The sequence below is a fragment of the Marmota flaviventris genome, chromosome 4 (assembly GCF_047511675.1).
Source record: "Marmota flaviventris isolate mMarFla1 chromosome 4, mMarFla1.hap1, whole genome shotgun sequence".
Lineage (NCBI taxonomy): Eukaryota > Metazoa > Chordata > Mammalia > Rodentia > Sciuridae > Marmota > Marmota flaviventris.
This window is the reverse complement of record NC_092501.1, coordinates 154,197,390-154,224,353: the sequence shown is the minus strand read 5'-3', so window position 1 is coordinate 154,224,353 and position 26,964 is coordinate 154,197,390. Positions and strand designations below refer to the sequence as shown.

Below are 26,964 nucleotides of genomic sequence, written 5' to 3'. Positions count from 1 at the left end.
GAACACTCATCCCAAAATTACCAATTAATATGCCATCATTTTCATTAAAAATGTGATTAATTATATTGTAGCACAAATGTCTTGGACTGGCTAATAAAAAAGTTACCTAAAGCAGTTCTAAATCTTTCATGGAGAAAGAGAAATTAATCAAAATCAATCACTTTTTAAAATTACGGTTTGGGTTTGAGAGATCAAACAAAGGAGCGGAAATGAGTGTCTCCATTATTTAGTGTGGATAGAATCTGACAGGGTTCCATGGTTTATCTTAGACTCTGAGTCATTATTACTAAGAAAACCTAATAAGATATCTTGGCAGATGTTTAATATGGAAGTTTGACAAATAACAGTTCTTTGGTTCTTGTAATATAAAGCAGCCCTTTTATAAATGAGATCAAACTTTTAAAAGTATCCAGATATATTTTGTTGGTTTCCTAGGAGACTGTGAATGGAACATTATGACTAAAGTATGTTATGTATTTAAACTTTGTTCCATACCTTAAATGCTGGCATTAGTCACGTATTAAAAATTCACAGAATTCCAAAGTTGAAGAGTTCATGATTAAACTTGTACCATCACTCCAAGAACTCTGCCAGATTTAACTGTATTTAATGGTTTTACAGATCCTCAGACTGCAATTTCGCCCTCACCACCTCCTCCCGGCATCTGCCCGGTTCCAACCTCTCTTTCTATTGTGTGCGTGGAACATGGCTGAGTTGGCCGGCTGGTTTAGTGTTTGATGAAGTTTAGAACAGCACAAGAGGCAGCTCAACACCATGTGGATATGTAACAAGCTCTAATGGGAGTCCTTGTCGTGAGTGAAATGAACCAAATGTGGTGTTAGGAACTACACGATCGATTCAGACACAAACTAATGATTTTCTGATGCATCATAGATATTTATTGGTTGCTAGGCAACCAAATATTTCCACACTGACACCAGGGAAAACTTGTATTGCTCAGCTAGGATTGGCCGTGTCCGTAATTAATTCTGCATGGGACTGTCTCCCAGTGTCTCTGGCATAGAAGAAACCTAAAAAGACACTTAATCCGAAGATCAATTCCAGGCTTGCATCTATTTGAGCAGTTCCTGAGCTGGGAACTTTCATTCCTCAAGGCATGTTTGGATGCTTCTTCCTCATATTGAACAAAGATGTGTCTGCCTACAGGCCTGATGAATGTTGCTCCCATTCTTTACATAGAGCAAACTGTACTTCCTCTTCAATACTGAATATATCTGGAGAGGGCTTACACGTTTTCCCTGCATTTTTTTCCCCTCCAGAGTAAACACATCCAACTCATTGGTTCAATTCCATTTTCTCAAATACTGATTGTTCTCCACTCCCAGTGAATGACACCATAATGCTTCAACGGGCAGCAGCTTGGTTTGTTGGTGGTGGTTTAGTTTAGAGTGATAGCTAATGACTTGCAGGCTGTTGCATTGTTGGATACTGCGATTGAAACTGACACAGGAATAAGAAGTCAAAGGGTGTGAGCAGGCGCCTGATCTTTTTTTGTCCTGACTTGGAAAAAGCTATCTATGAGTTAGCATAGTTTTGTGCCTTATTCGAACCTTGTAAGACAAATGGAAACTTCCAGTATCTTCAGGGATACATAATAGATTTATGTAGCTTAAGAACAGTTTCAGATGTGATGAGATCATTTAAAGTAATGTTTTCTAAATTTGGCCACGTGTCTGAATCACTCTAGAGCTTCTAAAAATACAGATTCCTGGGATCCATCTCCAGAGCTGCTGAACGGGTAACCTCCCGAAGTCCCCAAAGGAATCGTGTCTGGCAGCCACTGACACAGGGTACACAACATACAGTGGGTCTTTCCTTTTAGCTAAATTCTACCTAGACCACAAAGCTCCGCAGCACCACATTGTTTAGCTGCCTATTGCAATTGACCCATGTAGCTCTTTTCTTAAAAAGTCTCTTCAACTTGGGTTGGGGATATGGCTCAAGCTGTAGCGCGCTCACCTGGCATGCGCGGGGTGCTGGGTTCGATCCTCAGCACCACATAAAAATAAAATAAAGATGTGTCCACCGAAAACTAAAAAATAAATATTAAAAAAACTTCTCTCTCTCTCTTTAAAAAAAAGTCTCTTCAACTAATAATTACTATTAAAGAGTTTAATATTTAGTTATTATTTTTGCATGGCTTTGTGTCTCCTTGGGTGGCTTATAAAATTCTAAAATGAAGTACTGAGTGTTAGATTCCCATGTTTATCCTAAGGAATATGGCACAATAGTGAATAGTCATGGGTTCACTGGTGAAGGGTTTTGGAGGCAGAAAGAGAGAAAAAAAGAGACAAATAAGAGGCAGATATGGGAACACAGCTGGAAATGTTGACGATTGGGGGGATTAAAGACATATATTTGGAGGAAGTTTCTTCTGCATCAAGCATGTGGCCTGCTACCAGACGGAAGAGACAGAGTTGCCAAGGGCAACTTGATCTCCCCTCCTCCAATTTCATCTTCAGAGATGCTAGACAGTAAACCACAAGACAATGCTGTATGAATATGGCCATCAGTTTATTAGTATCTGAGTTTTCAGCCCATCCAAAAAAGCCGGAGGTGAATGAATTCTACTTCTGTTAGTGCAATTCTATCACCTCTCATAATGATGTTCACCTAGATGGTCAGGCACCTAAAAAAAGCTCCCAAGTAAGGATCCAGAGATCTCTTACATAGTTACATAGAATTTTTTTCAAGATCAATTTCAATTTAAAAAATCAAATTAAAAAAAAACAAAAAACGATGCTTCCATGACATAAAAATTGATAGGATACAGCTGAAAATAAAAGAACAAGATATGTCAGGAAAACATGGAAGAAAAAAGCAAGGGTAGTGTACTCATATTAAAGAATGAATTGGACAACGGGTTAAATACATGTTGATACAAGGCCTAAAGATGCCAGGAGAGTCAGCAAACACTAAGCCCAGAATAGCATAGTATCATTCTATGGAAACAAAAATTGTTAGAAACACATGAGTACTATTAAAATTGTTTGAAATACTATAATTTTCAGACAGTTCCAGGAAACAAAAATAAATAACTGTGGACATAAAGCACTCAAGTTAATTAATGTTTGAATAAATAACTACACATTTCTCAGGTGTCATGTGCCACATACAAATACTGATCATAATCAGGACCAGAATGTATTTCAGTACATGTCTCCAGTAGAAGTTGTACAACTTCATTATTGCAGTAATAAAATGTCATTAGAAACTAATAATGGAACTTCAAAGGGTTAAAACACCCCAAATTACTTACCTGGATATTTTAGAAATAGTTGCATAAATAATGATCTAGTTAAGCAAGCTAGAACATAACATGTGTGAGAACATTATTTAACTAAAAGCTCTGAGGTACAGCCAAAGCTGTTTTACTAGTAGATTCATAACCCTAGAAGCTTTAAAGAAAAAAAAGACTTATGAGAACAGAACTAAATATTCTACTCAGAATTTAGGCAAAAAAAGACAAAGAGATAGGGAAATAAAATAATAAACATAGAAGTAAAAGATAAAAAGAAACGTTATAATGAGAGGAAATAATTTTATTTTATAGAATCCATAATTAAGATCCAGCATAGATTCCTTAAATAGAATAGGCACATCATTGGGAAATTTAATTCAAAAAATGAAAGGAAAACAATAACTTGTAAAATATCATTTAATGATATTTACAAAGAAGACTGACTTACAGAATAAAATAAATTATTCTGAGTGATAAAATTAAAAATCTTAGTGAAACAAAAATTATTTGAGAAGCTAGCCTCAGCAAAAGTGAGGCACTAAGCAACTCAGTGAGACCCTGTCTCTAAAATACAAAATAAGGCTGGGATGTGGCTCAGTAGTTGAGTGCTCCTGAGTTCAATACCCAGTACCACCCAAAAAATTGTTTAAGAAAAATGTATATCAAGATGAACTTTAAGGGGGTGATCATGAACTGAAATCTATTTTCATGAATGTCTTGAGTTTGTCAAGATGAACCCAACTACTATATATAACCATAAAGATCTAATAAAAAAAGATGAACATAATAAAAAAAACTATAGAAAAATAAAAATAAATTCAACTTCTTCTCAGGAGATTATTAGTATTTCAAGTAGAGACTTCAGAAATTAGGGGAGAATATGGGGCTCTCAGAGATGAATCTGGATCTTGACAATAATTTCTGCAACATAACTAAGGTAGAATAGTTTAGATTTTTATTTAAGATGAAAACTGGAAATAAAAATAATTCTGGAAAACAAAATGTTAAATACAACTCTCTGGCTAAATGCTAAGGACAAGTTCAATTTCAAGACTTGACCAAGGAAAACCCCAAAATAATAGGAACTTAAATTATACCAGATAGATTTTGAAGGATTTTGATACATGAGCAGTCCAGTGCCTAAGTCTGTTTAAAAAATAAACCAAGTTCTCCCTGGAGCCCTGCTTTACTAAATGGCCCTAAGTGGCCATGGAGAGAACAGCCTTTGAGAACATTAAGAATAAAGTGACCAGGGCTGTGGGGTGCAATTCAGTGCCGGAGTCCTTACCTAACAAGTGCAGGGCCCTGGGATCAATGCCCAGCACCAGAAAATAAAGATAAATAGATAGATAGATACATAGATAAATAGATAGATAGATACATAGATAAACAGATAGATAGATACATAGATTAATAAATAAAGTGGCTCACAAAATAAAAGAACCATGAGAGATGTGCTCTTAAGAGGAAAGGGCAGATTCCTCTTCAAACAATGGTCTCGATGAACTGAAGGTAAATAAGAAAGGGTATTAGCTGATCCTTTAAATAACTTGTCACAGTCCATCTTTCCTAATGAATCTGCCTCCAAAATTTATTTTAAATCTACACATGTCTCCCTATCTCTGCCACTACCACCCCAGTCAGATGTCACTACCAGGAAGCTGGAAGATACAAGGGCCAGTGGGAACTGATGTCCTGGCCATGCCACCTCCTGCAACTAAGAGGCAGAGTGGTCTTTCCACAGCACAAATGAGGGCCTGCGTCCCCTCTGCTCAAATCTTAGTGGGAAGCATCAAATGCAAATGCATGCCTTTCCTCTTAGTCACTATCTCAGGACCTGGGATTGGCCAACACATCGGGGTCCCAGCTCTGCTGTCTGCCTAAAGCCCTCCTGGATCACATGGTTTGCTACTGGAATGCCTTATTTCCTTTCTAGCCCTTCTCACAGCTGGGAAATAACTAATTTGGGGAGAGGAGGTGGGCTGTTTTGTTACCCCCATTAGAATGAAAACCCCGGGAGCTCAAGAAAACTCAATATGGAATGTTTCTATAACATATTTCCAGTGCCGAGCCCAATGTCAGTCAAGCTGTGGACACTCAATGCTTTGTGAATGACGAGTACTTTGGATAAAATATGATTATTTTATTAGTTTTTGTTAAAAAGTAAGCTGAAGCACACTTAAATTTTAAAGAATATTTGAACAAACAGTGATTCATGAGTTGGGCCGCTCCACCCTAAAAGTGGTCAGGAACTCCACGGAGGGATGGCAAGGGGACAAAGGAAGACTAGCTAACAGTCGACTGGTTATAATTATACAGCTGCCTTGTTTGGCCTACTCTGGTTATATAATTATGAGTCTGCTGGTTCATTCTGATTGGTTGAGCTTACATTCCAATTTCTTTTAAACGTAAGCATTTATGAGAAATATCTCATGCCAAGTTTTGCTTCTGTTTGCAAATCAAATTTAAAGTTACATATGAGGCCCCAACTGGCTTGTCTGTTTGGGATCCTTCAGGCCTGGTCTCTATACTAGCTTACTTTAACCCTTTGTTGCCAATGTTATTGTTTTCCTCAACTGGATTGTTCCATGAAAGTTAGGTCCTTGTGTCTTGTTGAGGCACCAAACACGGTGCTTGGCACTTAGCAAAGAGTCAGTGATTCTTTGCAGAATAACTAAATGAATAAAAGTACTTAAAGTTCTCTAGGAAGTGAAGTTTCTTTCTCCTTAGCTTTCTGTACCACCTGGAACATATTGTACCTACTGGAATTCCTCATTAACAATTCCGTTATCCCAATATTTTTCAGATATCACAGCTCCTATTAACAGTTGGGTGCCCAATGGGAACGGAAGACAGGCTGTGTGAATTAACTGTCCCAAATGAGGCTGCTACTGATTAATTTTAGATCCTGAGCATCTGGGTCAAGGCTTAGTTTCATGACAGGTGTGAAATGATCTCTTTGGTGTCATTAATGATTTTACTAAAGGCTAGGAGCACTTGAAGGATTCCTTCACAGGAGATTCAAGAAGTGAACTGAATGGACAATTTTTTTCTTTAAACCTACATGTTTTGTATTGTATTTTTCACCAAGTAAGCTTTTATCTTATGATTCCTAACGTACCTTAACAATCACATCACTCAGTCAAAAATTAGACATTATATTTGTTTAAAGAATAACAAATGTTCCAGTAAGATGAGAGTGACTTAAGTGAAATATTAACAGATCTAGCTACTTTGTTTTGCTTTAACTGTGTCAAGGTCTCTAAGTCATTTTCTTTTTTTCCTTTCCCTGGAAATATCTCATCTTCTATAGGACTGAATATTCAAGTGGGTATATGACCTCAGTACTAAGAAAGTGGTCTCATGGGTCATATCCCCAAAATGCAGGTTGGTCAGACAGATTGCTTCGGTAAGTTTGATTGCAAATAAATATGTCAACATCTACTCACTCTCCAAATCCCAAAGGTCAGTGGTCCTCAGAGTTTCAATCTTATTCTTGGTTACGACAGTGCTGAGAGAGAATAACACACACCACACTGTAATCTCTCAGCCAGAAGAAATTGAATCAAACCAAGTGGAAGGAATATGCTATTTAGTATTAGTGGGGTCAATTCATGGGGAAATTTGTGAAATAGATGAGGTTCATAGTTGGCGTATCCCCCGCAGAGCAAACCCGGTCTCCACAGCCCCAGGGTTGTGCCCCTGCCATGGTGTAGACTCTGGCATTGTGTGCCAGGTGCCCCAGGCTGCTGGGAACTTAACACTGTACACTGAAATCAACACATTCGCAGTCTCAGGTCTCTGGTTGGGCTCTTCCCTCCCCCACCCTTATTATATGATGAATCAAGCTGTCCTCATTGGCTAGCAGGGAAAGGACTGGAGAACATCCAGAGTCCTCTTAGGTAACACGTAGATTGGCAATGCCTTTCTTCCCATCCATCGTATATGACTCAAAGGAGAGGGGAGGATGGTGTGGATTTTAGTCTGAATTGTACAGACAGTGAGATCTCTGCTTTTAAATCTTAACTAAGAAGAAGAGCAAGAAACCGACAATATGGTTCCGCACTTTTTCCTCTGCTAGGTAAGGATATCAAGGAAAAAGAACCAAGTAGCTCATCTAGGACAATCCCATTATAAAAGAAAGGAATATTAGGATAACTGGAAAAATAAGAAGCAACAATCTCAGAACTAAAAATAACTATTAAACTGAATGTATTTACTTTCCCAGGAAAAACATATTTCTGAGTTCTTAGTTTACAACAGATTAGTGATATTTCTGAGTCCTTATTTTGCAACAGATTAGTGAAAACTGTCAAACACAAGCATCCATCTGTGGCCAGCTTTTCAGGAACTGTAGAGTTGCCCACAGTGGCCCAACAGCTGCCCTGTGAATTTTAATAACTTCTTGCTAACACTTGCAACAAGTCTCCATGTGACATGCCTGTTAGGCCGGCTACAAATATGAACAGGACGGATAAACACCTTTGAGTTGTAAACTGAAGACCCCCATTTGTGCAAAGCTTTTAACACTCTTGTTTTTCTGTCTATAAACTAATGGGAGAAATTGACTAATAAGTAGTCAGGGAAGTGAATTACATTTTATTGGAACAGTTACATCTTAAAGTTTAGAATTTAAGAATATATTTATTCCATGCAAAGATGACGGTGCATCCTTTAGTTGCCAGGTAGTGGGGTTCTGGCACCAGGTCCCTTCCTCAAAGCTTGACCTCCTCTCAAGGGAGGAGGTAGATGATGGAGAGACACAAAGATGGACAACATCACTCAAGGCTAAGTGCCTGGCATTTAAGTAAACTCCAGGTAAAGTGAAGAACTAAGGCCTGCAGCCACCTGGGAAGAGCATCCTGGAGGAAGGGAAAGCTGGTGCAAAGTCCCTGTAGAGCCCACAGGCCATAGAACTGGTGCACAGTGATTGTGGGAGAGTGGCAAGACTATGGGACCAGCAATACAGCAAGGGCCAGGCCAGATGGGGCTTTAAGGGTCTTTGGATCTTATGAGTGAAATGGAAACAGCTGGAAAGTTTTGAGTGAGAGAGTGGGATGCTATGACTTGTGCTTTGAAAGGCTCTCTCTGTCTGCTGAGGTAGGGGATGGCAAAAGAAGAGAGAGTTCCTATGAGAGTACACTTGTGCATCTGAGACACCGTGGTAGTCATAGAAGAAATGATGAGAACTCATCCAGTTAGGATCTATATGAAGACGGAGGAAACAGGACTATGATGGGTTGGAGATGGCAATAATGCTAATAGAAGAATCAAGCTGGGCTTCAAGGTGCTTGATTTGATCAACTGAATTAATGGTACCATCTACTGAAAATGAGAACACTGATAATAGAAGGGAGAATGGGAAATGAGGAGATTGTTAGTGGACATACTGAATTTGGTATGTCCCTTAAATATGAGTAGAGGTTTCAGGTGAGCAATGGGATACACGACCTGAGAACCAAGGGGTGGATTCAGGGATGGAGATTGAAATTAGGAAACATAAAGCAGGTAGAAAATATGTGTGGTCACTGCATCAGATGAGGTCATCCAGGGAGTCCAAGTGGGTCAGCAAGTCCAAGGGCTTTCACACAAGCATAATGAACAGGAAGCCACCCACTGTGGATGTTGGGGAGATGTAGAGATGTTCAAAGGCTGAACCTGGAGAGACTCCAGCATCTGGGGGTGGAGAGGAGGAGGGGGTTCAGGGAGAGAGACGGAGGAGGAGCCAGTGAGTCCAGGGGAAACCTAGGCAGGAGAGAAGCACCAAAGCAGCGCGAGCGAAAGGTCTCCAAGATGCCTGAGGACCGTCTGTCAACTCCCTCTGCCCTCCGTGCTCCCTAGGGATGGGAAAAGTGGTCCCACTGTCACAGTGGTGTGTTTAGAACTGCCTGTTGTGTGATCGGCATTTATTTGTTTATTTCAGAGGCTAACTGTGGCAGTCTGCTGGCTGAGCGCATCCCGTGAATGCATTTTGTTTGGACTCCAAGGTTTAAAAATATTTTAACAGATTGTCAAGATTCAGAAATTGGGGAACTTCCTATTGAAATTCAGATCTCAGACTCTTTAAAAAATCACCTGAATTATTTCACAGCGACAGCAGCTGTCTGTCCTTTGGGGGAAACTGCCCTCTTTAGAGGTGGCATGTACTCTCCTGTTATTTCTCTCCCAACAACCCCTGGGGCCTCCCCAACACTGGAAGTAAGTCACTGATTCATATTATGTTTCTGGCTCCTCTTTAGTTTGCAATTCTATTTAGCTGAAGACGGGATGGATGAGCGAATGAAGTAATAACAGAGGCATCCCTCAGTATATTTATCGGGGATTGATTTCAGGATCCCCTTCAGAGGCTAACATCCTTGGATTCTCAAGTCCCTTCTATAAAATGGCATGGTATTTTCTTATCACCTATGTTAAATCATCCCTAGATTATTTATAATTGCTAACACAATGTGAATGTTATGTACATAGTGGTTATACTATACACATCCAGTATACTGTACATTTTTCCCCAATATTTTCAATATGTCGTTTTTTGAATCCTGAATGCAAAACCCAGATACAAGGAGGGCCAACTATATTTACTGATGAGGCACCGGGAGCCCAGAGAGGTGAAAAAGATAATGCAGCAAAACCAGTGCTCAAATGCAGATTCCTAGACCAGGGCTTTTATTTAAATCTTTGCTTCCTATTGTGTCACTGTGTTCCTAAAAATTCTTAAAGTAAAAATATGTTTCAATGGAAGAGCACTGACAAAATTCCCACTTTTAGAAAAAAATATGAATATTAAAGAAATCCTTCAATATGGTATTTCTTTCTCCTTAGTCCTTCATGAGAAATAGTTCCATAGAACTGCTTCCCATACTAACAAAGGTTACATCACTGTCCAAGGCAAAGTAAGTAATAAACAAATGTAATTATTAAAAAAGTGTAATTAAAATTAAAATTGGCATTGTGTTCCATTCATTTTTAGGTGAAAATAAATTTTATCATGTTTCCCCACGAATTGTTGGTATCCGTTCTTATGTTTTAGCTGCAGCAGGCTGTGTTCACCGAAAGCCAGTTTATTACCATTCCTTCTTGTATGCAGTACCAAGACTCTGGAGGTTTTCCTGCCTCATCTCTGGGGCCTACTCCAATAATTAGGCTTGCTTTAGACCATGGGTGTTTGATTTCTAGTGTGTTTCAGGTTTATGTAATTGGGTCCTCACAAAATATACACGGAAGCCCTCAGCCCCAGCTCCTCCAAGTGTGACTCTATGTGGAAACATGGTCACTGCAGATGTACCCATTAAGATGAGGCTGTACTGGAGAAAGGTGACCCTTAACCTGAGAGATATCTGGTGTCTTTACAAGATGGAGAAATTCAGGCATGGATGCAAACAGAGGGAAGACGACGTGAAGGGAGATACGCAAGAACACAGCCCTGTGAAGAAGGGAAGAGGCTGGGGCGATGCAGCCATAAGCCAAGGAATGTAAGGGCTACCGAAGCTGCAAGTGGCCAAGACAGATCCCCATAGAGGATTCAGAGGGAGCACGGTCCTCCTGACACCTTGATTTTGAACGCTTAGCCTCCAGAACCGTGAGAGAATAAGTCTGAGATTTATTGTTTAAAGCTGCACGATTTGTTATAACATAGAAAACTAATGTAGAGGTTATCTTGCTTACCTCTCATTTTTACACTGAGCAAGAATGTAAGTATCTTACTGAGAGAAGCAGAGATCCCAGGAAAATGCAAGGTGCACCCACTGGGTGTATGTGCCATCCCCAAGCGAGACATTTAAGCCAACGCCTGATGCCCTGAGAGTCGTCTCCTTGCTCACTCGAGGCTTGATTCCAGCTCCCTGCTCCCAGCTGCCCAGCTGAAGAGTCCTCCTCCACCACACACTTCCACCCTGAGGGTCTGCCTCAGCTCAGGCCCAGGGCAATGGAGTCAGCCGACCGTGGGCTGAACCTCTGGAACCAGGATGAAGGAACCCAGGAGACGGCAGAATCAGATGGGGACTCACGGTCAGAGGAGCCAGGGCGACCTGGAGTGGAGACAGGTGCTGGTATGGACCAGAAGGTATGGACAAGCTGTGCTTGCTGCAATTTTTAATTGACTTTAAATATTGTCTAGACCCATGGAATATGTCCTCAAAAAAGATAAGCTTTTTCTATCAACACTACCTTGTAACCTCTGAAACACCTGACAAATGACCTTCACTGAAAAACTGAGATGTAAGGGAAATGATTTTTAAGGAGTTGGAAAAAATCCTAAAAATACTGAAAGAAACTCCACTTTGATAGTTTTGTGAGTGCTTTTACATTCTCACTCCATTCTAATAAAACAAGCCAGAAATCGTAGATGAACATTTGAATGGTGTTTGTGCTAGAACCTACCCATGCAGTAGTTCTAGCAGAACAGAGGAAGAAGCATCGTTAGGAGGACCACTGAGGAGAGACCAGGGAAGATGAGGAAACCAGGAGAACGGACTTTCTGCATGCAGAGAGGTCCACATTGAGATTCAATGACTCCCCTTAAATTCAGTGACATGCAGATACCAGTGACTTTAACTAGGAGACTGACAGGCGAGTGACAGGGAAAGGTGAATACAAGAATCCGTCCTATAAACAACTACAGGTACTCCAGTGTCCTTGGTAAGTATCTGGACTTCTCCGAAACTGTCCATTGAAAAAAAATCATTCATTACCATTTACCATCTATTCCTAAGAATTTTGCAAACTTCAGAATTTAAGGATATGCTTCCAGAGAGATTGGTTCTGATTTTAAACTATTCCAAATCTACTATCCATTAACTTTTCTAAAATATTTTAGAGGTTTTTGTTGTTGTTATTGTTTCCTGCCGACTTAAGGTCCACATTTCTGTCCATTTCTTTCCTCTTATACCATTTCTGCCTTTATCTTTCAATAACTTTGGTTTACCAAATATTTTATGATTTCTATGAGGTTTATCATGTAAATGTCATTAATAGATGAGATGTGATAACAATATGTTATGTAATAATGGGCTACACATTTGATATGGGTTAGAGGTGTACTTACCCTTTCTTTTTATATGAATAGATACTAACTAGCATTTGGACCTTGGGGGTTGTTATCCTTGTCTTCATAATGAACACTTGTTTCTAAGATTCATACTTGGAGATTGTGGCTCACTTACTCATAAATAAAACTTACATATGTACACAAAAAACAGACCACTTGATTCCACCTGCTCTTACACAGGGAGCAATGGTCCTCTTGTCCTGAAATTTAAATGTTGCTCCTTAGCAGAGAATATCGTGAGTGTTGGAGGAATGTGCTGCTGATCTTGGTTCTAGGAAACTTAATGAAATAACCAAATGGTACCTGTAGTGACCCTCTGGCCTTCTTGTCCCACTTTACTGGTTCAGGCTTCTTTTTAGATGAGGGTTTCCTAATCTGCAGTCTATTCATGGTTCTCAAAGGGAAACAAGAAACCCCTAAGACTTTGAGATTGTTTGAAATAACCTGTAATAATGGGTAGTTTTCTGGGTAAAGATTCCACAGCTTTGATTAACTCCTCAAGATGTTAGACATCTGCAACCAGAACAAGAAAACTACAATAGAAAGACCAAGAGTCCAGGTCATGTTCAAGTTTGGGGCCTGGGGAGCAAGGCATTGAGTAGGCAGGGTGGAGGCTGAGGTGGGGGGAGGGCGAGGAGTTGGGGTTTTGATATATTGACCTGGAGGTGACAGTGGCCATCCAGTTGGGGATGTTCAGGGGCACTTAGATCCCAGGAGGTGGCCAGAAAGGGCCTACAACCAGACTGGGATTCACTGGCAGAGGTGGGAAGTGAACATACAAACACAGATGAACTTGCAGAGCTGATGACTGGGTTTGAAAGAGGAAGGACCAGCCTCAGAGAATACACACAGCTAGGAAGCACAGGAGGGGAGCAGTGGCATTGGCGGTAAAGTCAGAGGAGAACTGAGGATGTAAAGGACAAGGAGAACCCCCTGGGAAGCAGTAGCAGGAGAGTATGTTCCAGAATCACATGGATGGACACATGGCCAAACCTCGGACCAAGGACATTTTAGCTGAAGAGATCTAGTAAGTGATGGCATAATATTTATATACAGACGTAGAAGTAAATAAATACAATTTACACATACATGCAAAAAAACCTAGTAATTACTATCAATGATGAAAAATATTTATATACAGACATAGAAACACGTGCCTTGCTTTCTCTTGCACTTTCTCTTTTTAAAATATTTGCATTTCTAAAAACCTAAACAGGTTTACTCCTGAGCCCTTCTATTTTAGAATTTTTTTGCACTTCAATATGCTAAACGTGTTAAACATGAATGTTATTAAGCTATTAGGAATTTTACAATTAATTACACCAATGATTTATTCAGTAAGAGGAGTTAGCAGGAGGGATGGATGGAGCCAGCTTTGGAGCCACACATACCTGGGGTCAGGCTCCTTCTTCACCATTACAAGTTAGATTGCTTAGATGTTTGAACCTATGTTCACATGTACTAAGTTCTACATGACTGCAGTGATTACTATCAATAATGAAAAATTTGTCTGAGATTACATTTGCACATCAGATGTGTAATTTAGAAAATATTCAAGCAATTCTGCAAGTGATTGCCACAAAATATCTCATGTATATCACTTTCAATTTTGAAATTGTCATCCACAAATACTGACTAAATTTTATTTGCCATGAGCTTATAGCCATCTTCCCATACATAAATGAGCAAAAACTTCTATTTTTCATCTTGGAAATTTAGAAACAGAGTAGGAAAAAGCAGTTTCTCCATCACATGCAGCTCAAATTACCTACCCTGCAGAGAAAATCGAATGATTTACTTGTCAATTTTTCAATGTTGCACTACACTCTGAGAGTCACACCTGTGCCTTCAAATTCCTGCACTGAGCTCCCTGGTTTTGAAATCTACTGGGATACCAACAACAGGGCCATAGCACCTTATTGCATGAGTTATGTACCATACAGCTCCAGGGGTGTTGATCACATAGAATACTGTGATAAGAAGGGCACCCCTGAAGTGCAACCCCCCCCCCCCCCGAAATCAGGAACTGCAGCCCTGAATGAGGCATGGATACTTGTCTGATGAACATGCTCTACCATTCGACCACTATTTATTAAGCACCTATTATGTGTATGACACTGACCTTGGCTCTGGATCCCAACAGGCACAATTCTGTTGACCAGGGACCAGGTGCAGCTTATATCACTTTTTGAATAAAGAATGGCAGAAAAGCTTCACTAATGTGTGGGTGTTTTTTTGTTTGTTTGTTTGTTTGTTTGTTTGTTTCATTAGAGGCCTGAAGGAAATGAGAGGACAAGCTGTTCATTTAACTGAGGCAAGAATATTCCAAGCAGAGCCAAGACCAAGTACAAATACCCAGAGGGGAAGCCTCTGGGCATATTGAGGGACAGCAAGGACCTGGGGGCCTGGAAGGGACCAGATGAGGGCAGCAGTAAAAATAAAGTCAGGTGGCTGGGGGAGGAAGCAGCTCTGTGCCAAGGGCCAAGCCAACCTTGTCCTGCTGGTCTCCGTGCGAGACAAAAAGCCACCGGAAAGATCCTCGGACAGAGACGCGACGTCATCCTGACTGAGGTGTTAAGAGAATCACACTGTCTTTCTCTGAGCTGATTTTTATTAAGAAATGTTATGTCTACATTTCTAAATAGTGTCTAAATAATTTCCCCCAAATGCACCAAGTATTTTCAACCAAAATTAGCAATCTGATTTTTAAAATGGCTTCATTTTCTTAAGCTGAGTTTGAATTTGAATGTTTAAAGCAATACATTCAAAATGAAAGTGGTAAGTAATGAAACCTTTAATCTCAATAGGCATTGAAGTTAATTCATGTGTTTCTTTCCAGATGTTTCTGTTTGCAAAATAGTCCAGATTAATTCCTATTGGTTACAAGAAAATGAATCGGGAAAGAAAAAAAAATATCAAATATTTCAACTATGAGGGGAAATGTTTTATGGACGGTAGAGGCATCTGAGATGGGTTTTCACTTGGTGGAGGCCTTGGCTACAAGAGAGTTTCTTGCTCATGAAACAATGTGCATTTTGTCAAGTTATGAGTAATGTACAAATACCACTGTAAGAACTCTTCTATGTTTCTAAATGTTCTTTTATAAAAACATTTTTAGATGCACAATTCCCTTACCAAAGACCTCAACAAAATTTTTCCAACAACCAAAATCTGTTTCAGCATGTACTCCTGGGAATTTTATTCATAGATACAAATAACCAATAACAACAAGGCAAAAGGCTCACAATTGAGTCATCCCTATATTTACAGGCCAACAGATTCTCTCCCAGTCACAAATACCAATTAATCCCTCATGGCATTCATAGAAAATATATTGTAACAAATAACAACAAAAATGGCACTTGCCTCACATCCCAGTTCTTCTAATGTTGTGAATTACTCATAGGACTGGGGGCTACCACCCATACAGTTGATTCTAAGTTTGAACATATGAAGAGGTGGACACACCTTCATTTAAAGCCAGTCATTGCAATCAGTGGCTGAACTGGGATACATTAACAAGGGAGGGACTCAACATGGCCATCCCTAACACGTTCAGCCCTGGGTTAAAACATGGGATGTGGTGGGCCAGGTAGTCCTTGAGGTAACCTTGTGAAGTGAGAATTCTATCAGTTTTACATAAGAGGAAACAGAAATTAAGGAGATAGAACAACTTATCTCAAATTATAGAGCTGGCCTGTACCAGCCAGGATTCATCAAGGTCTGTTGGACCCATTCTGACCTAGTCTGGATCCCCTGAGCAACACTATCTATTTTAATACACAGATTGAATATCCCTTACCCAAAATGCTCAGGACTAGGGGTGTTTCAGATTTGGAGTTGTCCAAGTATGGTATGTTTGCATATACACAATGAGGTACCTTAGAGATGGGACCCAAGCCTAAACACAAAATTCATTTATGCTTTTTAAACACCCATACACATGGCCTGAAGATAATGTTAGAGAATATTTAAATAAATATACATTTGAATTTCAAGTGCTACGCATAATGAGGTCACGTTTGGAAGTTTCCACATGGGGCATTCATGTTGGTGATCAAAAAGTTTCAGATTTTGGAGCATTTTGGATTGCAGATGGATGGATTAGGGATGTTCAACCTGTAATGAAGTTAAATAGCTTCACAGTTATCATCATCATTATTTTTCTTTTTGGCTACTAATTTTGGTTCTTCTAACTTGTTGGTCTGGTTGCCAGGGCTTCTGATCATATAAACAAACTTGCAGAGTGAATATGACAGTGATGCTAGCGACAACACACGCTTCAGATATTTTTGCTGGTGCATATTCTCCTCTTTGTGAAACCACCCAAGGCCCAGCAGGTGTTTATAGACTCAGGTCTGACTTACTCCTCTTCCTGTAGGCTCTTTTTACTTTTTTTTTTTTTTTCAATTTGACAACTTTAAAAATCTGTAATATCCCATTCAAATGAAGTAAGTTGAAATTCTATAGTTCTAAAAGTGACCAAGAACTTGAGGCAATGTACAACCAGGCCTCCTTCCACTCTTGAGCATGGGCCTACTGGACACTTGCCAAAATAAATTTTATGTGAATAGGGTTCAATATGCTCATGGTTTGATTCACACTTTTTATGCTGAACATGTCTGTTCACATTCCTTGCTCCAGGGATTGGACTCCTCCAACAAGTGTGCAGCTGGTGAATCCACAGAAATGTAAAGAATTATGCAGATCGAGACCTTTGTTGGAACGTTTTACCCAGTTGATATTCAAGAAATATGTGGTATTAATGGGTCAGGAATATTTTCCCAACATTCCCTACTAGATTTAAACAATAAAGAGCTTTAAGATACTAAAAAAATCATGATAGTTAATATTCAATATCCAGACAGAGAAGGTTTCAATTAATACAATGAAAGAATTATGAATGACTTGGAAAATTCATTTCTCCTCTCTGACCTGTTTCCGTATCTTGAAACTTTTGTGATTCAGCTTAAATCTACATTGCTTTTGTGGTGAATGTTCCCATTGTTGACAATCATGGAGGCAAATCAAACTGCCTTTACTTCTTTGACTAAAGGCAAAATAAATACTAATGTACAGTGAGCTTACACTGACACAGTTTATATGAATTATGATTACTCCATCTACTCGCTTTCATTTTAGTCTAGTCTAATAAGCTTTTATGATAAAAAGAGAATAGTTTCAGCTCATGATGTAGATAATATGTCTAATTTGTCAAATTTTTACCTTTAAAAGATTTCTGTCAAGCTATCGATGTATTTTTCTGCTTTTAGTATAGACAAAGTTTCCCTTTAGAAGATACATAAATATATCTTGGAAGTCTTACATTTCTAAGAGTTAGAGTTACACATTTTGATTTATAAGTCTTTTAAGACATAATTTTTGACATGAGATGAAATCCTCCAAATGCATGCCCAGTCCCTTCAATAACCAAAGAGAAGCCAAGGTCACTGTTGTATAAACTCACAGCACAGAGGTTCTCAAGTCATATATCAAGAGCATAAATAAATTTTTGTTAACTGATAGGTAAGCTTATTGAGGACTTGCAGAGATGGAAATATTAAGCTGTTTTTAAGCTGTTTATCATACTTGGTTCTATTTAGAACAACATCATTATGCCCTTAGGACAGGCTGAGATGATCTGGAATTCAAAGTACCCTAATTTTAAGGCTAAATAAACCTCGATGCTTTCTGGGCAAAATCATACCACTTCTTTCAACTAGATCTTACAGTACATAACTCAGGTGCACCAACCTCCAAAATCATCTCTTGAAATGTGGGAAGCCAGCTGTCCTCTGTGGACTCCCAGAGGAGAGTCCTCTGCTCCTCCTGTGAGGCACGTGCCTTTCTTCTTACACAGCAGTTATTTGCTGATGTACTTCCCTACCAGACATGAGCTCATCATGGGTGTCACCTGCATACCATTCATTGCTTTTGTTATGTAACTCACAGACAGATGGCGGATTCCCAAGCATTAAGTGCGTATTTAATTTCTATTAGCCATAAACTGTTTTGAAAGAGAGTAAAAGCCAGGTCGAGAAGCATTTTAGGAAGCCCTTGGTCAAGAAAGAGAACCCCAAGAATAGAAAATTCTTCCAGATGTAAGTCAGAGTAACTGGCACATGAAAGTGACACATTCAATTTCTTCACCTTTACATAACCTCCAGAAGATCAAACGTTAATAAAATATTTATCTTCAGTTGTCACAAGCCTGACTTTGATTTAAAACTCTTGGGTACATGAATGTCATGCCAGACCAGAAATAACACCATCATGTATTTTTAATTTAAACATAGATGTGTAAAAAATTTATATGTGTCTGATATGAACAAATTTGAGTGAAATCTTCCCAAAGTCACCACAGTCAAGAAAACAGAATCCAAAAGTGATTGTTCACTTTCTGTAAAAGTGCAAGATAAAGCACTCTGTTTTGGAAGCCCAATGTGGCTTTGAAACAACAAGTGAAACACATTCTCTTACCTTGAGGGAGTCAAAGCAGGCAATTACTCTTCCATTTTCAACCTGGCAGCTTTTTGGGGGGTGAGCGAATTTGCATTCTTCATCGGAGCGGGAGCAGGTTCCTCTCTGGAACTGTCTGCACACCTCTAACGTCAGCCACTTTGTATCTCTGACAGGAGCAACGTTCAAAGCCATGGTGAGAGAGTACTGTGGGCTCCGTTAGTGTCTGTTAAGTGGTGAAATCAATCCAAGTCCCAATGATTCCAAAACTACTGTTGTGAAAACTCCCACATGTAAGTCTGAAGGTAAGTGATAAATTGCTTAATGAAGTCCGATTCAGGAAATGGTGACGAGAGGACTTATCAGCAGGAGTCACTCATCAATCAAAATGCCCCACCTGAACACTGTGGGCCGCAATAAAACCACTCTCAGTGTCATCTCTGGCTCTCGTCGTCCCAGTCTCTTGATGGTTTTGCAGATACAACAGCTTTTTAATAAAGTGACTTCAATATCATGGCACTCCTTGGGAAAATAGTTAGTTCTGACACTCACAGCTGTAGATGATGCTGGAAAAGAAGCCTCTTAGGTGTTCATAATTTAGCTGGACGCCCTTTCCTTCTTCCTTTGTAAACTCTGAAATTAAACAATTGGCAAAGTCAGACAACGGAGGTATCTTCATCCACTCATAACGTCAGCGTCAAGAAATGAAAAGCTCTCCCAGGCCGCAGTTTTCAGCAAAAGGAACTTCCCACAGGCACTTTTAAATCATGAACCTGCAAAACATAATAAAAAAAACCAAATCAACTCATACCCAAACTCAATGGCATTGACCCTTGAACAAATTATTTAGCTCTTTTCTAGAAATTGTAAAAGTGCAGGTTAGAGCTTGGAGGTTTGAGTAGAGTGAGGAAAGTTGTGCATTAAAAAAAGAAGAACACGCAACTGAAACTGTATTGCAGAATGATCTAGGCAGCAGTCCAAAAGTTAGGAATGACTCAAACAGACGAGTGTGGCAGACACAATAATTAGGCCTTCTGAAACAATTCAATCTAATGTGCTTAATCGCCAAAACAGTGTATTAGAACTGTGGCTCTCAATTAATTTCACATTTAGGCCATGGGTTTTATTGTTGGGGATGCTATAAACAATTATTTGGGAAGTGCCTCTCCTACGTAATGAAGATATTGTCATTTTGGATGGAACACGGGCTCCTAATTCCTTATGCTCTTCCCGGTTTGTACAGAGATTCCAACTTCCAGATGGATGTAGGTAGGAGCCACCTGATATTTATTCTCTGCTCTCTCCCTGCTTCCTCTCCTGCTAGTACCTGTTCAATATTCATCTTCACTCGTGTTGTAGGTACTCCTAGGATAAGGACTATTCTTAGAATTTTCCTTTTCTGTATCCCAAGTCCCTTAGCTCCTGGATTCTATTAGAACCTCAAGAAATGTTTATCGACCAATTTAATGAAGACCGAATGCATGAATAAAAGTTCATTTTAGTTGAGTTCAGTTTCATTTTTAACCGAGTCACAATCTAAAAATGCTCTCTTGTATGGGATGCTGGAGTTAAACCATGTCTAGAACAGAAAATGTAATTAGTTTGGATTTCTAAAGTCAGCGCATTTTGCTTTTCTTACTTTTTTCAAGGATCATAAAAATTATTAAACATTAAAAATTTAAGATTACCAAGACAAGCATTACCAAGACAAGTAAAGTTGATGGACTTCAATAAGTGGATATGACATAAACTACCTTATATATTTGCTTGGTCTTGATATCGGAGCAAATACATAAGGCAGGTTATGTATACCACATTAATGTGTAGGTAACGAGAGCTGAGTGAAGATTGGAAGTTGATGATAGTCGTAATGACATTCCAGTCAACAGACCACACATACAGTGGTCCAATGATATTATAGTGGAGCTAAAAAATCCTGCTTAACAGTGTGGAGAATCCTTGGAAAACTGGGAATGGAACCACCATTTGACCCAACTATCCCACTCCTCGGACAATACCCAAAGGACTTAAAAACGGCATACTACAGGGACACAGCCACATCAATGTTTATAGCAGCACAACTCACAATAGCTAAACTGTGGAGCCAACCTAGATACCCTTCAGTTGATGGATGGATAAAGAAACTGTGGTATATATACACAATGGAATATTACTCAGCAATAAAAGAGGATAAAATCATGGCATTTGCAGGTAAATGGATGGAATCAGAGAATATAATGCTAAGTCAAGTTAGCCAATCCCAAAAAACCAAATGCCGAATGTTTTCTCTGATTTAAGGATGCTGATTCATAATGAGGTTGGGGGCGGGTGGAGCACGGGAGGATTAGATGAACTCTAGAAAGGGCAAAGGGGAGGGAGAGAAAGGGAAGGGGCAGGGGGTGGGAAAGACAGTGGAATGCGATGGTCATCATTACCCTAAGTACATGTATGAAGACACGAGGGATGTGACTCTACTTTGTGTACAACCAGAGATATGAAAAGCTGTGCTCTATATGTGTATTCTGAATTGTAATGCATTCTGCTGTCGCATATAACAAATTAAATTTTTAAAAAATCCTGCTTAAGACATTTCTCATGTGTTGGGGTGATGATGATGTGAACCTACTGCATACGAGCTGTAAAAGCATAGCACATATAATTATGTACAGTCATTAATACTTGATAATGATAATAAATGACGATGTTACTGTTTTATGGATTGAATATGCTATAATCATTATTTTAAAGTGTACTCCTTCAACTTATAAAAATATTTATTGTTAAACAGCATGCTGTGTTATGCCACCAGAATCCTCCAACACCTCATACTTCACACATCTCTTGATTGTATCACAAGACCACATCCAGTGATGACCTGCCCCTTCCAGGTCATTAAGGACATTCTATGACGTTTGCACAGTGATGAAGTCACCTAATGACACACTTAGAATGCATTCCATCATTAAGTGATGCATGACTGTGTCCAAGTTAGTTTAGAGAGTGATAATTCTTAAGTGGTTCTCAAGTGTTTCCTGAAAAAGGGTGGGTGGGGGGATCCCAGATCAATTAGGTTCAGTTAACTCGGGGGAAACTAAGCCAAACAGGCTTTTAATTAAAAAATTACTTATTCTTTTTAGTTATACAAGACAGTAGAATGTATTTTGGCAAATTATACATACATAGAGTATAACTCATTTTATTTAGGATCCCACTGTTGTGGTTGTACATGATGCGGATTTACCCTGGTCGTGTATTCCAATACAAGGCTAGGAAAGTTATGTCCGATTAATTCTACTGTCAAACAGGCCTTTCCCTGGCTTTCGAGCACTTCTGTGTCTCATCAGCCACCGACAGGGCAGGAACCCCTATGGTATCTCTCCAGCTTATCTGATCATGGCCTGTTTATTTAGCAAGACTTCTCCTGCTGCTGGTGGGGAAGGCTACTTCATCCCCAGTTGTTTTACTTGTTTGTAAAAGTTATAGACGTCAGTGCGCTTAAGGAAGCTGTCAGCGTTGAGAGCTGTGACGCACATCTAACTTCAATTATAAAATATCTGAGGGAGCCAGGCGGGCTCCGGCTTGTCTGCTGGGTGGTGTGTGTTCACTGCAGCAACACCAACGAGCTTAAGTCTGGGATCTTAAGAAGGTGAGTTTAATAGTCAAATTCACTCCGGCTCAGGTTTCATAGACCAGCCTGGACCTGCCTCCTCACTGCCTCACTCGCCTCCAACCCCCACGGAGAACAAAGAGGAGAGCAGTGAGCGCCAAGGAAGCGCTGTGCCTGTGTCTGGGAGATGGGCCACGAACCACATGGGGGCTTCATCCATATTTGCAAAATGCCACATAGACCCTCGGAGTCCTAGGTAGGTCATAGTACAAGCTCATCCTCAAAGACACACGTCAGGTCTACGAAGGAAGTAGGCAAACATATGCCCGGGCGGCTTGAATGGCTGCTCAGCTATTCCTAAAAACCATCCAGTCCACTAGCTTATACTCCCCCCCGCCCACCACCACCACCACACACCCAGAGAAACAGATTTCCATTTCTAGTTACAATAAAAATCCAACCATAAATTAGAGAGCCAGGCTCTATCAAGACAAATGTGCCTTTAAAAAATACTGCTTATTTAATCGACACAATACTATGTTTTTATCAAGTGTAACACAATGTTTTGAAATGAGTGTACATTGTAGATTTTCAGGCCAATGAACATATGCATTCTCTCACATTCTTGTATTTTTTTGTGGTAAGAAAACTTAAAATCTACTCTCTTAGCAATTTTCAAGGATACAATGCCTCGTTATGAACCACGGTCACCATAATACACAATAGATTCCTTGAGCTGATTCCTCCTGTCTGATATTTATGTCTTTGGACCAGCACCTGACCCCCAGGCTCGGGTAACTAACATTCTGCTCTCTGCTTCTGCAAGTTCAATATTTTTAGATTCCATGTATAAAACTTTAATATAAGCTTGCATTTAAGAACAGGGGCAACCAAGCTTTCTGACGGCCCAGTCACTTGTAAGTCAAAGTCGTCCTGGGAGGAAAAGGGTGTGCATACTGTCACACGCAAACCCATAGCTATGGTGTCCTGTCGAGCATCCACTCTTTCTCCCAGCTCATTCTCTGTTCCTGGCCTAAGGTCTGAAGCCGGTTATCAGGGGCACTGCCTCCCCCCGTGAGGTCACAAGTGAGGACAGGCAGGGAGCTATGGGGACCAGGAAGAGAGAGCAGACTTGAATTAGATGAGGGTGAGGCCTCTGAAGGAGATGAGCAAGGATAACAGATAAGAATGGGGAAGACCAAAGCCGCACATATTGTCAAGAGCGTGAGCCTAAGGAAACCCTGGCTTTGCCAGTCTGCAAGTTCCTGGGAAGAAGGGCGATGGCTCAGATGACACCGCCACCTGCTACCTGTGGCTATTCCATTAGAGGGACTAAGTAAATACAATGTAAATCTTTATTCTTCACTAATTTAAACCTGAACTTCAGTTCAGTTATCAGAAACTTTCACATATGATTGGGCCACTTTGAGTATGTAGTCTACGTTTCTATTGTAATCAATACAAAATCTAAACATGTCAAGCATTTCTAATGAAAATTTCGCATCCAAATTAACATAAGCCTTAGGTGTGAAATATACACCAAAAATCTGAAGAATGCAATGAAATCTTATTAATATCTTATGTATTGCATGGTAAATGGATGATATTTTAACTTTTAGGTGAAACCTTATTGCAATTAATCTCACTTGCTCCTTTTTACCACTAGTAAATTCAGAATTATATATGTTCACATTTATACTTCGGTTGGCGGTGATATTTTAGCCTATCAACCAATAGAGAACTTTCTGGAAAGGTAGAAAGTCCTTAAGTCCTCATTTTGCCAAGGTTCCTTGTCATTTATCCTTGGTAAGTCAACGTCTCTGAGATCTGCCTTCTTCACCTGTAAAATGTTGATAATATTCCCCGCCTACATTGGCATGGTTGCTACCATGAAGGACCAATAGGGGAACTATCTGAGTACTCTGTAAAAACTTGTCCCAATGCAAGGTGATACAAAGAGTTGCTCTATAAATATCTATTGACAGAATCTACTTTCGGGCTTCCTTCTCTCTACAGCAGTTCTGTTGGGAGGACCAGGACTCTGACTAGGGTGTACTTGTCCTCAGGAGTAAGGCAATGACTTGGAGGTCAAAGGTTTGACTGTATAGAGCCAAGGCCCCTTATCTGCCACAACCCTCTTGTCTATTCTGTGGCCCAGGGGAAGCCACAGAGAGGTTCCTAGGGCTGCAGAATAGACATTAATTCTATATTTACCAATTCGTTCTGCTTAACTCTCACTGGGTTGCTTGTGCTTCCATTTTTCTAATGTCTTTTTTATTTTTAAGAAGCTTCATTGTGTATATTTGACGTTGGTAGCTTATTTAAGGAATGCACATAGTTGGTAAGTGGTTACTATAGTGGATCATGTTATATGACAACACTTATCATCTCATGTGATTCACATAGTCCTACTGGCTTGATTCCTCCTGATGTAGTCAGATCTCTAAATGAGTTCATCCTTCAGATCTGCTACTTGGTTTCCATTGACCTTCCTCTCCTCTCTTCCTATTGACTTCTTCAGTTTTATTTCCAGCATCCCAGACCACCCTGCCCTACCTAGCCCCTTCCCATGCAGAACCTGGGAGAGATTTGGAAGTGGCTGCCCTCATTATTTCTCTGGTATTAGTTTCTCCTTTAGCCCGCCCTTCCTGCCCCCTCTGCTAGTGTTCAGAAACGTGCTGCATCCCTAAGCCCTGGCATGGGACAGGAGAGGAGCTGGCCCTTGAAGGTTGTGCTGAGTCATACCTGGCAAGCTGTCCCCCCCTGCATCCTGACTCAGCACTCCCTCCTCTGCCTGCCTTCAGCCACTTTTGATTCCTTCTCTTATATCCCATCTCTTAACACCACCTGGTAATTATTTTTAAACAGATATCATTATTCCTTAATTCACAAGGACTGTAAATATTAATTTATCCAACTGCTTTCCCCACCCCCAATGTAAACTCCTAGAGAGTTTGCTCTGTGTGTGAAACGGTTGTTATTTTTGAGTCTCCAGAGCTCAGCTCTGTGCCTGGTCTGTAGAATGCACTCCACACGTTTGTTGAGTGAACTCCTGGTCCTCTTCTAAAGAACATTCTCATTTTAATACAAACTAAATTCTAAGCTAAAGGAATAATGCTCTGAGTAGGGAATTTCAGTATTAGCTGTAGGAACCTTTTAGCATTTGCCCTTGGCTTATCCTGCTGCCTAGCAGGTTGAGGGTGAGAAGCTGCCCCAATGTGAGTGATGATGTGAGCCTCAAAAGCCAGAATGCTCAGCACATTGACTGTCAGTGCCCAGTGCTCCAGCTGGGGGTGGGTCATCCCCTGGGAGCTTGGCAGAAATGCAGATCCTTAGACTTCACCCCAGAATTTCTGCATCAGAAACTCTAGGACAGAGCCCCAGCAATCTTGTTTTTAACAGGACTCCGGGATGACTGATGCATAAATTCAAGAATCACCATAATCAGCACCCCTTGCTGCCCTGCTCTATGCCGGGCAACCTGGGCGTTGCTGGAAAAACAAAGATGGCCTCTCTGGGGTTGCCTGTAGGGTCTTCAGACACTGATGCCCACCTAAGTATTCGCAAGAAGGCTGCCAGAGGCTTCCCCTTGTGGCTGTGTCTGATCAGTAAAACAAAATAAAACCAAATGAACTGAAAGCACCTAAGGTTTGTCCCAGCTAAGACTTTTCCATAAGAATTAGAAAACAGATGATATGATGTTTCCTAACAAGTACAAAACAGATCATAGTCCTAAAGACTCCACTCAGAATGCAGCAAGCCTTTGGTGGGTGGGGCTTGGCTTTGTGAACCCCAGCCTGACAGAGGATCACTTTAAAGGAACTGATGGCCTTTGGTGACCAGCAGCTTGGTCCTCAGTCAGAGGGCTGCTTTGTAGACTGCCCATCTTCTCAGACAGAGCACACTATAAAAAATACCCAGGCTCACTGCCTTACTGTCTTTAAAGGAAAGACAGGATTGAAGTTGAAGGATAAAGAAATGAGGGGACATAGAGAAGAGCAAAATTATGGCATCTGCAGGAAAATGGAGGGCACTAGCATCCTGTTCAGTGAAAGAAGCCAGATTCAGAAAGCCAAGGGTTGTACGTTCTCTCTCTCATGTGTGGAAGCTAGAGAGAAAAAAGGAAAAATGTGATCTCATGGAAATAGAAGAGACACCAGAAAGGTAGGAAAAGGAGGTTGGCAAAGGGGGAGCGGAGACCAAAGTGAGGGACTGGGGGATGAAAGGGATCAAATTATGTTATGTGCATGTACAAGTATGTCACCATGAGTCTCACTAACGCATATAATATTAAGGCACCAATAATGATTAAGCAAACAGAAAAAGACATGAGGTTCTGTGGTAATTCCAGAAATGACAAAGGCCTGGCTACTCAACTCTGCAAAGTAATCCTGATGATTTTTAAGGTCTTTACTTACATGACACTTCATTTTTTAAAAATATATTTAAAACTCTTGTAGGTGTTAAATTTTCAGAAAGCTGTGGCTTTTGACTGTGTGAAAGATTTGCCCGCTCACATTCTTTGACAGTAGCTCAATTATGCAGCCAAGCAAGTTTGGAAGCTTTGGCTCTTCATTCTACCAGGAGAGG

At 40.2% G+C, this 26,964-nt stretch overlaps 1 protein-coding gene across 5 annotated transcripts in view; it reads right to left on the bottom strand.

The window, feature by feature from the left end:
* The window catches only part of Mbnl2 (muscleblind like splicing regulator 2), a 151,355-nt gene that overhangs the window by 84,038 nt on the left and 40,353 nt on the right, over window positions 1–26,964 (bottom strand). For all 5 annotated transcript variants that reach the window (XM_071611596.1, XM_071611597.1, XM_027938876.2 and 2 more), the window contains exon 2: window positions 18,789–19,540. In XM_071611596.1, coding sequence (XP_071467697.1) covers window positions 18,789–18,962 — 174 coding nt within the window. In that variant the 5' untranslated portion in view covers window positions 18,963–19,540. The remainder of the gene's footprint in view (window positions 1–18,788; window positions 19,541–26,964) is intronic.